The following is a 15434-nucleotide window of genomic DNA, read 5'->3' on the forward strand; positions in this document are numbered from 1 at the left end:
AGAAATCTCAATCCCAATCAAGGGTTATCCAGCCTCCTCCCCATCCCAGTTACACCACAGTCCTCTAGATAATTATGTCTTTTTGAAATATATAATGATAATCCCTTCCCTGAGGGTTCAGACCTGAGATACATTGGGCCACATGTGGTGTCCCTCACTCTCAGGAGGCAGGGGTGCGTTGTCCCAGACCTGGAAATCTCCTCCCTAAGTGCTCTGCTGAGTTCCTGATGGAAGTCAAGTCCCTGAGTGTCACTGGTCACTAAAGAAGCATTATCTCTTGCCCTGTGCTTCAGTGGTTACACATGTGACTACTTTCTGCACCAACTATATCGTTAGTCTTCTGAATATTGATTTACTTCCAGCTGGTGGTAGTGCTCCACAAGTTGGATCATGGAGGGAAATCTGGCTTGATAAATCATAAATTTTATTTTCTGCTTTGCTTAATGAAAAGGTCAGTCACTGAAAATATTAACAAGAGTTTGCCAATTTCCTGTGAGCAAAAGAACATCAATGTTTATTGCACACACATAAAAAAATTATGATCTTACACCATACAAGGAGTATTTGAAACAGTTTTATTACAAACATCAGAAAGAAAGATTCAATCCCCTTAACTCCTCAACAACATTCCAGTCTCTCAAAAACCAGTGAAGGATTACCCTTGTCTTGACACTACAGCTCCTTGTTCAGTTGGGATGGCTGTATATGATTTCATATTGAAAGATTTCTGCATTCATCTGATGCCATTTCTTCACTTAATGTCTCTTTTGGAGCCTCAGCTCACTTCCTTAACACATGGTGATCAAACCAATATATTAACAGCCCTGGGCAGCATCTTTTCTTTCTGACACCTCTATAGCTTTCTGCTTCTGAAGTTTCTTCCAATCAGCTCAGGACTTTTTCCCTGAACGTTTTGAAGACTATCTGCTGTTAAAAAACTTTTCTCTCTGACTGGATGTTTTTCATGTTTGACTTCTTCTGGATTGTTTTGACTTTCTGTGTTACTGGTTTCCTACAGGCATTCCACTTTTTTTTTACCCTTTACTAATGCACTGAACTGTTCACCTCAATTGTTTAAAGACCTAATTGAAATGCATGCATGTAAAACAAGTCTCCATAAACCCCCATTGTCATTCTCAGAGCAAATCTAAAATTAAACTAAAAATGTTTTCCCCCCTCTTCATAACACTGATCCTTCATGACAATGTGAATATAGATATCTCTAAAATCAATTTCTGTGAGGCATCTTATTATCCTTTCAGATGAACAGCAGCATCCTTGGCTCTATCTTTGAGTATGGGTGCAGAGCCCTGGTCCTTGGGTGGTGGATCCTATTCAATGCATCTATGGTTGTTCTTCACCCTGAGCTTGCTGTTGTTCATCCTGCTGCTGATCTCCTGTGGAGGCTGCATGAGGTAAGTCAGCTGGACACTCGCACCATGCCCCTGGTGGCATCACTGAAGGAACAGGGCTTTCTGCTATGTGTTTGCCATTTCACCAGTTTATCAGTGAACTTCTGACATCCTGCACTGTCCTCCTCACAGTCGACGATCTGCAAACAGAAATTGTTCCCTGTACTCCAAGTCTGTGATCATTCGGGAAAAAGGTAGCTGCCAAACCTAATCCTTGGGAAGCTCCACTACATACCTTCTTCCAGTTTGAAAAACATCTCCAACACATTCTAGTTTCCTGTCCCTCAGACATTACATTAATCACTGTCATTTATACATTAGCAAGTAGGGAGGATGGAGAGGAACACATCAGCAAGGAAAGAACAGAGCAGTGTAAACGTCGTCAAGGAGTTATAATGGGAGATTTTAATTACACATTGATGCATCAATGTGGACTTCAACAGCTTCCTCATTTCCCCTTCCCCCACCTCATCCTAGTTTCAAACTTCCAGCTCAGCACTGTCTCCTTGACTTGTCCGGACTTGTCCGACCTGCCTATCTCCTTTTCCACCTATCCACTCCAACCCTCTCCTCCTTGACCTATCACCTTCATCTCCTCCCCCACTCACCCATTGTACTCTATGCTACTCTCTCCCCACCCCCACCCTCCTCTAGCTTATCTCTCCATGCTTCAGGCTCACTGCCTTTATTCCTGATGAACGGCTTTTGCCCGAAACGTCGACTTCGCTGCTCGTTGGATGCTGCCTGAACTGCTGTGCTCTTCCAGCACCACTAATCCAGTATTTGCTTTCCAGCATCTGCAGTCATTGTTTTTACCTCATTGATTTTAATTACCTGCCTATTGATTGAAATACTGGTTGAGTAAGGGGCAATGCTGGCTTGTGTTCAGAGGAATTCCCGAGTGGATAGTATGTATCCAGTCCAACAAGAAAGGTTGCTCTGTTAGACCTGGTTGTTGGGAATGCGGGCAGCCAAACAGAACAGATATCAGTGAGACAATATTTAGGATTCAGCGATCATTGTATTGTAAGGTTCAGGACAGTGCTGGAGAATGACATGCAACAATTCTGAGTAAGAATAATCAACTCTCAGAGAACCCACTTCAATGGGACTTTGGGTGGCATGGTGGCTTAGTGGTTAGCACTGCTGCCTCATAGCACCAGGGTCCCAGGTTTGATGCCTGCCTCGGGTAACTGTCTGTGTGGAGTTTGCATGTTCTCCCCGTGTCTGAATGGGTTTCCTCCCATGCTCCAGTTTACTCCCACAGTCCAAAGATGTGCAGGTCAGGTGAACTGGCCATGCTAAATTGCCTATAATATTAGATGCATTGCTTAGAGTGAAATGGGTCTGGGTGGGTTACTCTTCGGAGGGTAGGTGTGGACTAGTTGGGCTGAAGGGCCTGTTTCCACACTGTAGGGGATCTAATCTATTTTAATCTTAAATAAAAAGAAACAGAAATTGCTGAAGAAACTCAGCAGGTCTGGCAGCATTTGTAGAGAGAGAGAGTAGAATTAGCATTTCGAGTCTGTTGACTGAAAATAACTGGAGAAAGAGGAAAAACAAATGGTGGTTGATGGAAAATATTCAGCCTGGAGTCCAGTTACTAGTGGTGTGCCACAAGGACCTGTTTTGGGCCCACTGCTGTTTGTCATTTTTATAAATGACTTAGACGCAGGCATAGGTAGATGGATTAGTAAATTTGCAGACGACAATAATGTCGGTGGAGTAGTGGACAGTTTGGAAGAACTTTACAGTTGCAGGGGGACTTGGATAAACTGCAGAATTGGGCTGAGAGATGACAAATGGTGTTCAATGCAGCTAAATGTGAGGTGATGCATGTTGGGAAGAATAACAGGAAGGCAGAGTACTGGGTCAATGGAAAGATTCTTGGTAGTGTGGATGTGCAGAGGGATCTTGGAGTCCATGTATATAGATCCCTGAAAGTTGCCACCCAGGTGGATAGTGCTGTTAAGAAGGCTTATGGTTTGTTAGGTTTCATTCGTAGAGGGATTGAGCTTCAGAGCCGCAATATCATGCTGCAAATATACAAAACGCTGGCGTGGCCACACTTGGAATATTGTGTACAGTTCTGGTCCCCATATTTCGGGAAGGATGTGGAAGCATTGGAAAAGGTGCAAAGGAGATTTACCAGGATGTTGCCTGATCTGGAGGGAAGGTCTTATGAGGAAAGGCTGAGAGACTTGAACCTGTTCTCATTGGCTTCTCATTGGCAAGAAGAAGGCTAAGGGGGGATTTAATAGAGACATACAAGATGATCAGAGGATTAGATAGAGTAGATAGTGAAAGACTTTTTCCTAGGATGATGATGTCAGCGTGTACGAGGGGGCATAACTACAAATTGAGGGGTGATAGATTTAAGACAGATGTCAGAGGCAGGTTCTTTACTCAGAGAGTGGTAAGGGTGTGGAATGCCTTAGCTGCTAATGTAGTCATCTCAGCCACATTAGGGAGATTTAAACAATCCTTAGATAAGCACATGGATGATTTTGAGATAGTGTAGGGGGACGAGCTGAGAATAGTTCACAGGTCGGCGCAATATTGAGGGCCGAAGGGCCTGTTCTGCGCTGTATTGTTTCTATGTTCTAGAACAGAGCTATATTCCACCTGGGATGTGCATGTCACTGGCTAAGCCAGCATTTAATGTCTATCCCTAATTTCCCAGAGAGTTGTTATGAATCAACCGCATTCCTGTGAGTCTGGAGTCAATGTAGGCCAGACTGGATAAGGACAGTTTAGAACATAGAACATAACAGCACAGTGCAGGCCCTTTGGCCCTCAATGTTGGCCAAGCTGTGAACCCAATTTTAAGCCTATCTATCCTACACTATTCCATTCTCATCCATATGCCTATCCAATGACCATTTAAATACCATTAAAGTTGGCAAGTCTACTACTGTTGCAGGCAATGCATTCCACACCCATACTATTCTGAGTAAAAAAAAACTACCTCTGATATCTGTTCTATATCTGTCACCCCTCAATTTAAAGCTATGTCCCCTCGTGCTAGCCATCGCCATCCAAGGAAAAAGGCTCTCACTGTCCAACTGATCTAACCCTCTGCTTATCTTAAATGTCTCAATTAAGTCACATCTCAACCTTCTTCTCTCTTACGAAAACAGCCGCAAGTCCCTCAGCATTTTCCTCATAAGACCTTCTCTCCATACCAATCAACATCCTAGTAAATTTCCTCTGATCCCTTTTCAAAACTTCCACATCCTTCCTATAAGTGCGGTGACCAGAACTGTATGCAGTACTCCAAGTGCGGCTGCACCAGAGTTTTGTACAGCTGCAGCATGACCTCATGGTTTCGAAACTCAATCCCTCTACCAATAAAAGCTGACACACCCTATCAACCTGAGTGGCAACTTTCAAGGACCTACATGCCTGGCTATCAAGATCTCTTTGCTCTTCCACACTATGAAGAATATTGTCATTAACCAAGTACTCTGCATTCCTGTTACTCCTTTCAAATGAATCATCTCACACTTTTCCCCATTAAACTCCATTTGCCACCTCTCAGCCCAACTCTGCAACTTATCTGTGTCTCGCTGTAACCTATAACATCTGTGAGCACTATCCACAACTGTACTGACCTTAGTGTTATCCACAAATTTACTAACCCATCCTTCTATGCCCTCATCCACATCATTTATAAAAGTGACAAACAGCAGTGGACCCAAAACAGATCCTGGCGGTACACCACTAGTAACTGAACTCCAGGATGAATATTTCCCATCAACCACCACCCTCTTTCTTCTTTCAGCTAGTCAATTTCTGATCTAAACTGCTAAATCACCCTCAACCTATGCCTCTGTATTTTGTGCAATAGTCTACCATGGGGGAACCTTGTCAAACACCTTACTGAAATAAGTAGATTTCCTTTCCTGAAAGATATCAGTGAATCTGATTTTTTTTTTACAGTAATTAACTTTTTTTTGTATGCTAGATTCTTATTAAATACACATTTCACTGTCTGCCATAATGGGATCCAAATCTACCTCTCTGGATCATTAGCCTGGGTTTCTGAATTGTTTGTTGAGTGATGGGATCAGCTCCCTAGCTAGGCCAGAGAAACAGAAGGTGAATAATGAACTATCTAGAGCAGATGGTTTGGCCTCAGTCCAGATATATTCCATCAAAAGAGAAGGGTAGGACAAACAAACTCAGAACTTCCAGGATGACAAATGAGATAAACGCATTTTTTTTCTTTAATCCAATGTCTATGTCGGGCAGTGACTACAGTTGAGAAGGTTTGGAAAGCCCAGAAGGGAGATTAAAAAGGTAAATAAGGAAACCAAAAAGGGATAGTGATTAAAGGCTGGCAGCTAATGTAAAGGAAGATCACAAAGTCATCTCTAAGACATCAACAATAAAGGCATGCTGAAAGGAGGAGTAGGGCCACTCAAAGAACAAGAAGGGGATTTACTCCTGGAGGCAGGGGGCATAACTAAGGTAGCAAATGGGTATTTTGCAGCTGTCTCCTTACTAAAGATGAGGATGCTGCCCAGGTCATAGTGACAGACAAGGGAACAGTCACAAGAAAAGATCAAAATTAATAAGGCGGGGGTATTAGATACAGTCAGCATTTAAAGGTGACAAGACACTGAGACTGGATGAGATACATCCAAGGATTTTGAAGGAAGTGAGGGAAGAATTGATGGAGGCAGTGGAGACAGTGTCCATGTTTCCTGGGCTTGGGGGAGGTGCCTGAAGACTGGACAATCATAAATATCACAGCTTTGTTCAAAATGAAAGGTTGTAAACTTTGGCCTAGTAATTACAGCCCAGTCAGTTTAATTTTGGCAGGGAAGCTTCTAGAAACAATTTTGTGGGAATTGAATTAATTGTCACATGGAAAAGTGGGGATTGGTTCAAAAGAGTCATCATGGATTCTTAAAGGAAAACCATGTCTAACTGAGTTGCTGAAAGAGATAACACGAAGAGGTAACAGCGTTGATGAGAGTGATATTGTTGATGTGGTGTACATGGATTTCCATGTTTGATACAGTGCCACACAAACAAGCTTGTGTAGAATGTTATAGGTCAAGGTATAAGAAGAACAGTAGTCGTGTGGAATACAAAATTGGCTGAGGCATAGGACACAGAGAGTAATGGTCAATAGATAATTTCTGGGCTGGAAGAAAGTTTGTAGCAGAGTTCACAGGGATTGGTATTGCAACACTTGCTTTTGATGTAACTAAATGTTCGAAGTCTTAGCATGCAGGGGACAACATCAAAGCTTGCAACTAACATGACACTTGATAGAACTTTAAACAGATGACGAGGAGGAGGAGGACGGTGTGGAACTCCAAAAGGACATTGACAGGTTGGTGGAATGGACAGATAGGTGGCAACTGTCATTCAATGCAAAGAAATGTGATGTGGTGCATTCTGATACAAAGAATATGGACAGATAATATGAAATAAAGGCTGCTTGTCCGAAGGATGAGTCGGAATAGGAAGACCTAGGTATATTAGTACAGCATTCATTAAATGTGGCAGGACAGGTTAAGAGAGCTGTTAATATAGTATATAATATTCTTAGCTTCATAAATGGAGGCACAAAACAGGGAGGTGTTGCTGACTGTATCTCAGATACTTGTTAGATCTTAGAAAGTGGTGGACAATTTTGGGTGCTCCACTGTAGGATGGGATGTGAATGGTGTGTGTGCAATACAGGTTTACCAGAATGGTTCTAGGGATGAACCACCTCAATACAGATGATGCCTCAGAAACTTTAGGATAATTCTCCTCAAGAGGAGAAGGCTGAGAAGAGTTTTGCTAGATGCTTTCATAATTGAGGAGGGTTTGTTCAGAGTGGATACTGAGAATCTGTTCCCAGCCAGTTTGAGAACCAGAGAGCACCTTTTCAGTGTTTGGCAAAACAAGCTGGGGGGGCATGGGAAAACCATTTTCACCCAGTAACTACTTAGGTTGTAGAAATGTGCTGGACATTGAGGAGTTCATTAATATTTTTAAATTAGAAATTATATACAGGGTTTTGGAGAAAATGAGGGAGATTAGCTCAAAGTTGAAATGTTCAGAGAGCCAGTAAAGACATGATGGGCCAAATGACCTAATTCTTCACCATAACAATTAAGTGATTCAGTGTAGGGTCAGAGGTGGTGGTTACGATGGAAGTGGAAAATTACAGTCTTAATGATGCAGGTATGAGGTCAGGATTAAGTTCCAGCTGATAAACTGTGTGAGGGCTGTGAAGGGCTTTTGCCCGAAACGTCGATTTCGCTGCTCGTTGGATGCTGCCTGAACTGCTGTGCTCTTCCAGCACCACTAATCCAGTATTTCGTTTTCAGCATCTGCAGTCATTGTTTTTACCTTGTGTGAGGGCTGTACCATGTTTGTGGATTCCACAGTGCGTGAGGGCTGTACCCTGTGTGTGTGTTTATTAGACAGTGTGTGAGGGCTGTACCGTGTTTGTGTTAGACAGTGTGTGAGGGCTGTACCCTGTGTGTGTTAGACAGTGTGTGAGGGCTATACCCTGTGTGTGTTAGACAGTGTGTGAGGGCTGTACCCTGTGTGTGTTACACAGTATGTGAGGGCTGTACTGTGTATGTGTGTTTATTAGACAGTGTGTGAGGGCTGTACCCTGTGTGTGTTAGACAGTGTGTGAGGGCTTTACCATGTGTGCGTTTGTTAGTCAGCGTTGCGGGCTGTACCCTGTGTGTGTGTTTGTTAGACAGTGTGTGACGGCTGTACCCTACGTGTCAGTGAAAGCTGAGGAAGGACTGGTTTGCAAATTACAATGCAATAATCTTAGATACCACCAGGGGATGCTGGAATGACATGGAATACCTGCATTGAGATGTGATTGGAACAGGATGAATGTAACGATCTGTGACAGTTGGTGGTGGCTGCTCTCTAGCTCCATCTCCCCGCTTCAACCCTCTCACCATCGACATCTCCTCCAAAGTTTTAGTGATCTCACTCATGTTGAAAATGTCCAGGTGAAGGTCAGTGGGTTTATCAAGGTAGCTACCCCAGGTTTTCACAAGTATTTGTGTGAAAACTCCTTCCCTAAAATTGGCCTGAAATGTCCCCACTCCAATTGTGCGATGCTGCTCCCTTATCCTGGATTTGAGAGAAATGAGCAACTTACCTTCAATCCTATCCCACCCTTTAACCATCAAAAACACCTCCATTAAACCCACCCCTCCCCTACTCCCCATTGTCAATAACGCAGGGAGATACCAACCTGGTCCATGCATTCTCCCACCTACTCCATTCACTGACACTTTTAACCCAGGATCATTCTGATTGATCTAATCCTATCATAGCCCCTCTCAATCAGGTTTGCTTCAATAAGCTCAATTCTATCATTTGATTCTTCTAAAATCTGATGAGTACAGGCCCAGCCTGCTCAACCTTTCATAAAGTCATAGAGATGTACAGCATGGAAACAGACCCATCGGTCCAAACCATCCATGCTGACCAGATATCCCAACCTAATCTAGTCCCACCTGTCAACACCCAGCCCATATCCCTTCAAACCCTTCCTATTCATATACCCATCCAAATGCCTCTTAAATGTTGCAATTGTACCAGCCTCCATCACTTCCTCTGGCAGCTCATTCCATATACGTACCACCCTCTGTGTGAAAAAGTTGCCCCATAGGTCTCTTTTATATCTTTCCCCTCTCACCCTAAACATATGCCCTCTAGTTCTGGACTTTCCGACCCCAGGGAAAAGACTTTGTCTATTTACCCTATCCATGCCCCTCATAATTTTGTAAACCTCTACAAGGTCACCCTTCAGCCTCTGACCCTCCAGGGAAAACAGTCCCAGCCTGTTCAGCCTCTCCCAATAGCTCAAATCCTCCAACCCTGGCAACACCTCCTCATACCAACATCCCTCATTACTCAGGATCAATCAAGTGAACCTTGCCTGAACTGCAAGACTGTCTCTCCTTAAGGAAGAGACCAAAACTCTGGATAGTATTTCATTTCATCAATCCTGTGTTGTAGCAGAACCTCCCTACTTCTATATCCCATTCCTCTTGCAAGACAGGCCAATAATCCTGTTGTTTTCCTAATCACAAGGTGTACCTGTGTGTTAACATTTTGTGATTCATGTTCCAAGACACCCAAATCCTTCTGTACATCAGAGTTCTACATACTCTCTCCATTCTAATAGTATTCTGATTTTCCATCCCTTCCACCAAAATGGAAAAGTTTACATTTTCCCATATTATACTACATTGCTAAACATTTCCCCACTCTCTTAGCCCTCTGTAGACCCTTTATATCCTCCATACAATTCGCCTACACACCCATCTCAGCAGTGCCAGTGAATGAGGCTACAACACAGTTTGAACTGTATCCAAATGCTAAGCCAAGCCTAACAGGAAAGGGTCAGGAAAACTATTTTTCAGAACGTTCACTGGGACAGCTGACCTTAGAGCAACACCCTCTCCTCCTCTGCTGTTTTTACTAACTCTGCTAAAGATTAACTAACATCAGCACCAAAAGGAATCCTACAACAGAATCATAGAAGTGGCAAGACACATCCTGGGCAGGAAAGCAAGCCGTCCATCCCACCCACAGCTTCCAGCACGTGGTTTGTGACCCGGCAGGTTGTGTATTTGAGCAACATATCCAGACATTTGGAAATGAGTCAGCGAATTTTGCTTGCAATGCTCTTTCAACGATCACTTTCTGACCCCTCCCACCCTCTAGTTGAAAAATGTTTCTCCATCTCTCCCTCTGATTCCTTGACCGATCACTTTAATAAGTAGTGCTCCACATCTGTCTGTTAAATCCATCTGTCCCATCCATTCCATCCAGGTCCCTCATAACCTTGTACATCTCAATCAAATCTTGTACTCCCCCTCAGCCTCCCATATTCCATGGTAAATATCCCAGTCTTTTCCTAAAACTGGCGACACCCTTGCAAATCCTAGAGCTGATGAACTGATTTTTACAGTCTCACACGTCACTGAAATATCTCTGTTTGAGACGCTGGGGCAGTTTATCAAAGGAAATTATAACTTTTCTAATGAGCTATTTCCTTTTCCCACAGGAAGTCAGCTCAATTTTCGGCACAGAATAACGACACAGAGGCTAAAGATGACACTCATCTCATAAGCATTGTAAGTTTGAGGAACAGGGAATCTGTTCAAATTCAGTGAGGGGATTGGTGGGGAAGGGGTGAAGAATTATTGGGGAATGTGATTTCAGTGACAGTGTATGTTAGTCCCAGAGAGTATGGAGTAAATCCTGGCACCATCGCAGTGAAGACTGACAGGAAACAGAACACTCACCTGTGTGGTGTCTTTACATGACAAATGGAGGAGGTGGTGAAGGAGCTGTTCCAATGGGGCAAATAATCGCATCAATGATAACAAGTGGAAATAATGCAAAATTCTGTCTTCTCTCTCCAGAGCCAGTTCGATGATTCCGTATTTCCAAACAGCATCTCCCCAGCAACAATCCAAGAAGGTACAGAGAGAGAATGCAGAGAGTGATACAGAGAGAGAGAGAGTGATAAATAGAGAGAGAAAGTGATACAGACAGAGTAATGCAGAGTGTTACAGAGAGAGATAGAGAAAGTGATACAAAGAGTAATGTAGAGTGATACAGAGGGAGAGTGATACAGAGAAAGAGAAAGTGATACAGAGAGAGTAATGCAGAATGATACAGAGAAAAAGTGATAGAGTAATGCAGAGACTGATACAGAGAGTGATAGAATTATGCAGAGAGTGCTACAGGGAGAGAAAGTGATACAGAGAGAGTAATGTAGTGATACAGAGGGTGATGCAGAGACAGGGAGTAATGCAGAGTGATAGAGAGAGATAAAGTGATAAAGACAGTGATGCAGAGTTTGATACAGAGAGAGAGAGATACAAAGAGTGTGATGCAAAGAGAGACAATGACACAGAGAGAGTGATAGAGTGTTACAGGGAGAGAGAGAGAGAGAGAGTGATAGAGAGGGACCAAAATGATGCAATTTCTGTGTGTAGTTTGAGTGCTGTGTGTTGACCTGATGTGAGTTCTGATTTGACAGTAAGTGATCTGGAATCACCTTGATCTCGTTCTTTGATTTGGATTGTAGGTAATTTCTTGATTGCTGGCTGTGAGACAGACTGGGAATCCTGTGACTGGTGAAATCATTGCTGTGACTCTAGGGCATGTCTCTGCCTGTGTGCGTGTCTTTGTCTCTGTGTGTCTGTGACAGTATCTGTATATGCACGTGTGCATGTCTATTTGAGTATCTGTGTGACCATGTGTGCCCATGTTTCTGCCTCTGTGTGTCTGTATATGAATGCAAGTGTCTAAAGTTTGTGTGTATGTGTGTATTTGTATCTGTGTGAATATTTTTGTGTTTGAGTGCATGTGTGACCATGTGTGCATGTATCTCTATGTGTGTGTGGTTGTCTGTAAGAATGCCTGTGTGTGTATGAGTGCACACAGAGATGTATGTGTGAAATCAGATGTGTGTGTCTCACTCAGTAATCCTGCAGTGAGGCACGTTTCTGCCAGTTGTTTGCCAGGAAGGCATTTCACTGTCTTGAAACTGACGTGTTAATCAGCATAAAGAGTGAGATTTCATGTGACTGTGGTTAGCAGAAGTTGCATTGCCGACTGAATCATTGACCAATTGCATTTCAAAACTTGGAAGCACTCAACACAAACTTGGCCAACGACATATCAAGAACTGGCAGCCCTTAATGCCCTCTGGCCAAAAGCGAAACTGGTTTCAAATTATTTCTGTAATAAATGAAGGGAGTTGGCATCCAGTGACCTGAACCAATATCACTAAAAGCAGATCAGCTGATCATTTATCCCACTGCTGATTGTGCGAGCTTGCTGTGTGCAGATTGATTCTTCTGGAATCGTGCTGCAAAATGACTTTAAAGGGTAGGCAATAGCCTAGTGGTATTATCACTGGATTATTAATCCAGGGACCCATCGTAATGTTCTCGAACTTGGGTCCACACCGAGCTATGACAGATGGTGCAATTTAAATTCAACAATAAATCTGGAATTCAGAATCTAATAATGATCATGAAACTATCTTTGATTATGATAAAAACCCATCTAGGTCATTAATGTCCTTTAGGAAAGGAAATTGCCATCCTTACCTGGTCTGGCCTCCATGTATCTCCAAACCCCCAGCAATGTGGGTGACTCTTAACTACCCTCTGGGTAATGAGGGATGGGCAATAAATGCTGGCTTGGCCAGTGATGCCCACAACCCATGAACAAATAAAAAACAGAAATTTCTGGAGAAACTGAGCAGGTCCCACAGTGGGGGCCTGTGGAGAGAGAAACAGTGTTAATGTTTCGAATCCTGTGACCTTCTTCAGATTCCTAGTGCGACTACCTGCAGGCTGTGACCAAGTGTTGACATTTAACAAGATCTCTCAAACTCTCACAGGTCACCCCGGATCACGTAAAGTAAGCTGGCAAAATGATGTGGAAATGCCTGGCATGCAAGATAACAAAGAATCTCCGTGTCAACACAGCAGAGCATTGCCTGAGATTCCCGCTGCTTTGGACGATAAGGGGAATCCTGATGGGAAAGGTGACCCCGTCTACCAGACAGCGAGGGAGCTAACCGCTGCAGAGTGCCAGGAGATTTCAGAAGACCCCATCGAACCATCGTATGCGGCTAGTGACCAGTTCAGCCTCGAAGCACAGAGGACAGAGTTCATCATCGAGGATGATGTTGCCAAGGAGGAGAAAGTGGCCCCTGTGTATGCACGGGTCAGCAAAAAGACAAAGAACGCACCATTGCTGTGTCTTCCCAGTCATTCGGCAGCCCATGGGAATGTGGAACGTGATGAGGAACCGCCACCACTACCCGAGAAACGATTTGACCTTGATGATGATTTTGTGATCGGCGAAGAATCCAAGCAGGTTAGATGTGGACTGGAACAGATTGTTTTCCCAGTCTGTCTGTGGCTCTACTTCACTAACTCAGCACCTCCCCCTTTCCTGTGATTTTCCTCTCTCTGATTCCCATTCACTCTTTCATGTCTTTATTGACAGAAATCACTTGACCCCAGATTATAGTCCAACTGGTTTATTTGAAATCACAAGCTTTCAGACTTCACCTGATGAAGGGGCAGTGCTCTGAATGCTTGTGATTTCAAATAAACCTGTTGGACTATAACCTGGGGTCATGTGATTTCTGCCTTTGTCCAACCCAGTCCAACACCAATACTCCCACATCATGCTTTTATTCGAAATCCTTACTTCACTCTCACACTTGCTCTTCCTGTCAACAGTCACATTCCATGTAATTGCAATCAAGAATGCATTGTCCCTGTCCTGGGAGTGTTTGATGGGGACAGTGTAGAGAAAGCTTTACTTTGTGTCTAATCTGGTGTTGTCCCTGTCACTTGAGTGTTTGATGGGACAGCATAGAGGGAGTATTGCACTGTATCTAATCCCACACTACCCCTGTGCAGGGAGTCATTAATGGGAACAGTATTGAGGGATATTTACTTTCATTTTAAAGGAGTAGAGAGAGCTTTGCGTTCAATTTAAAAGAGTAGACGGAGCTTTACTTTCAGTGTGAAAGAGGAGAGGACTCTGGTTAAGAGATGAATATTTCACATCTGCACAGCGAGGGCTGCTAGAACCTGTACAGCTCTAGAACTCAAGAGGCATTGGCCACAACCTTGAATAGTTTGAAACTGTCTTTGACAAAAGATCAGTTCTTAATTTGAAGTCTTGGATGGGTAGGTTTTTTGCTAAGTACATGGGTTGGTGAGTGTGATGAAAAGGTGGGTGTTTAGAATCAATCACAGATTCTATTGAATACAGAACAGCATTAAGAAGCTGCATGATTCTGGAATCTAACTGAAGACTCAGTGATGTTTTAACACTGACCCAGATTGTCACTCTTCATTTTTTTAGATATTGGTGGAGGAAACGCCTCAAGAAGATCCCAGGGCAGCTGTGTCCTGCTGAGTCCTATGTCACTGATGGAGATGGTATTGTGGCCGCAAGGAATGGTCTAACTCTGGGCTAGCAGCACTTGTATCTCTAAGACACTGCTCTGCTTCTAACTGGACATGATCAGGATTGGATGGGATTTACCTAAACAAGCTACATGAGTGTGAATAACCCTAACAGGAGTGCAGGGAAACCATCAAAAAGAGAAACGGCTGGAGAAACTCACCAGGTCTGGCAGCATCTGTGGAGAGAGAGAAACAGAGTTAACATTTTGAGTCCAGTCATTCTTCTTCACAACAATTAGGATCGGAGGGGACTTATGCCTCCTGCTCCCTATATGTCGCACAGCAAACACAGCGTGGAACTGCAGAGACACTTGTGTTGCTGGGACTCTAGGTGGGAAAAGTACTGAAGGAGTGAAATTACAATATCATTTGAACAGGAGGGATGGAACTCTTATAACATTTTAGTGCGGGTATGGGAAGTGAGATGTCACTATTTTAATTACAGAATTTTGTCTTGTTTTCTCTGTGAGATTATAGATTTCTCAAATATTATTAAACTCAGAGTGCCCATCCATTGATTCAATGTCTTTGATGAATCTTAATTGAATTTGTTCTCAGAATGTGGGCATTGCTGCCCAGGAACACGTTTATTTCACTTACATCATTTCACCAAGACAGTGATGTTGTTCAACAATGTCTTGATTGGTGGATTCAGAAGGCAGGTAAGAGTCACATAACAGTCCTGCCTGGGCAAGGGCAGCAGCTTCATTTGATTTTATTGGAGGTAGTTTAGAGAAAGTCTATTAGGAAGGACTGTCTTATGAGCAAAGATGAAACCAGCTGGAAATCCATTCACTGGCGTTTAGAAGAATGAGAGATTATCTCATTGAACTATATGGAATTATTAAGGGGCTTGACAGGGTAGATATTGAGGTGATGTTTGCCCTCATGGGAAAGCCTAGGACCAGACGGCATATCCTCAGAATAAAGGGGCACCAATTTCAGACTGAGATGAGGAGGAATTTATTCTCTCAGAGGGTTGTGAGTGTCTGGAACTCCTTACCACAGAAAGCTG

The 15434-nt window shown here is 43.3% G+C and overlaps 1 protein-coding gene across 1 annotated transcript; it reads left to right on the forward strand.

Moving 5' to 3' along the window:
- Positions 1-1296: 1296 nt before the first annotated feature.
- LOC140482691 (uncharacterized) lies at positions 1297-14937 on the forward strand. The gene is made up of 5 exons (XM_072580212.1): positions 1297-1415; positions 10471-10540; positions 10832-10889; positions 12829-13310; positions 14316-14937. Exons 1-5 carry the CDS (start codon positions 1297-1299, stop codon positions 14367-14369), a joined length of 783 nt encoding a protein of 260 aa, XP_072436313.1. The 3' UTR covers positions 14370-14937.
- Positions 14938-15434: the final 497 nt, after the last annotated feature.

This window comes from Chiloscyllium punctatum, chromosome 11 (assembly GCF_047496795.1).
Source record: "Chiloscyllium punctatum isolate Juve2018m chromosome 11, sChiPun1.3, whole genome shotgun sequence".
Classification (NCBI taxonomy): Eukaryota; Metazoa; Chordata; class Chondrichthyes; order Orectolobiformes; family Hemiscylliidae; genus Chiloscyllium; species Chiloscyllium punctatum.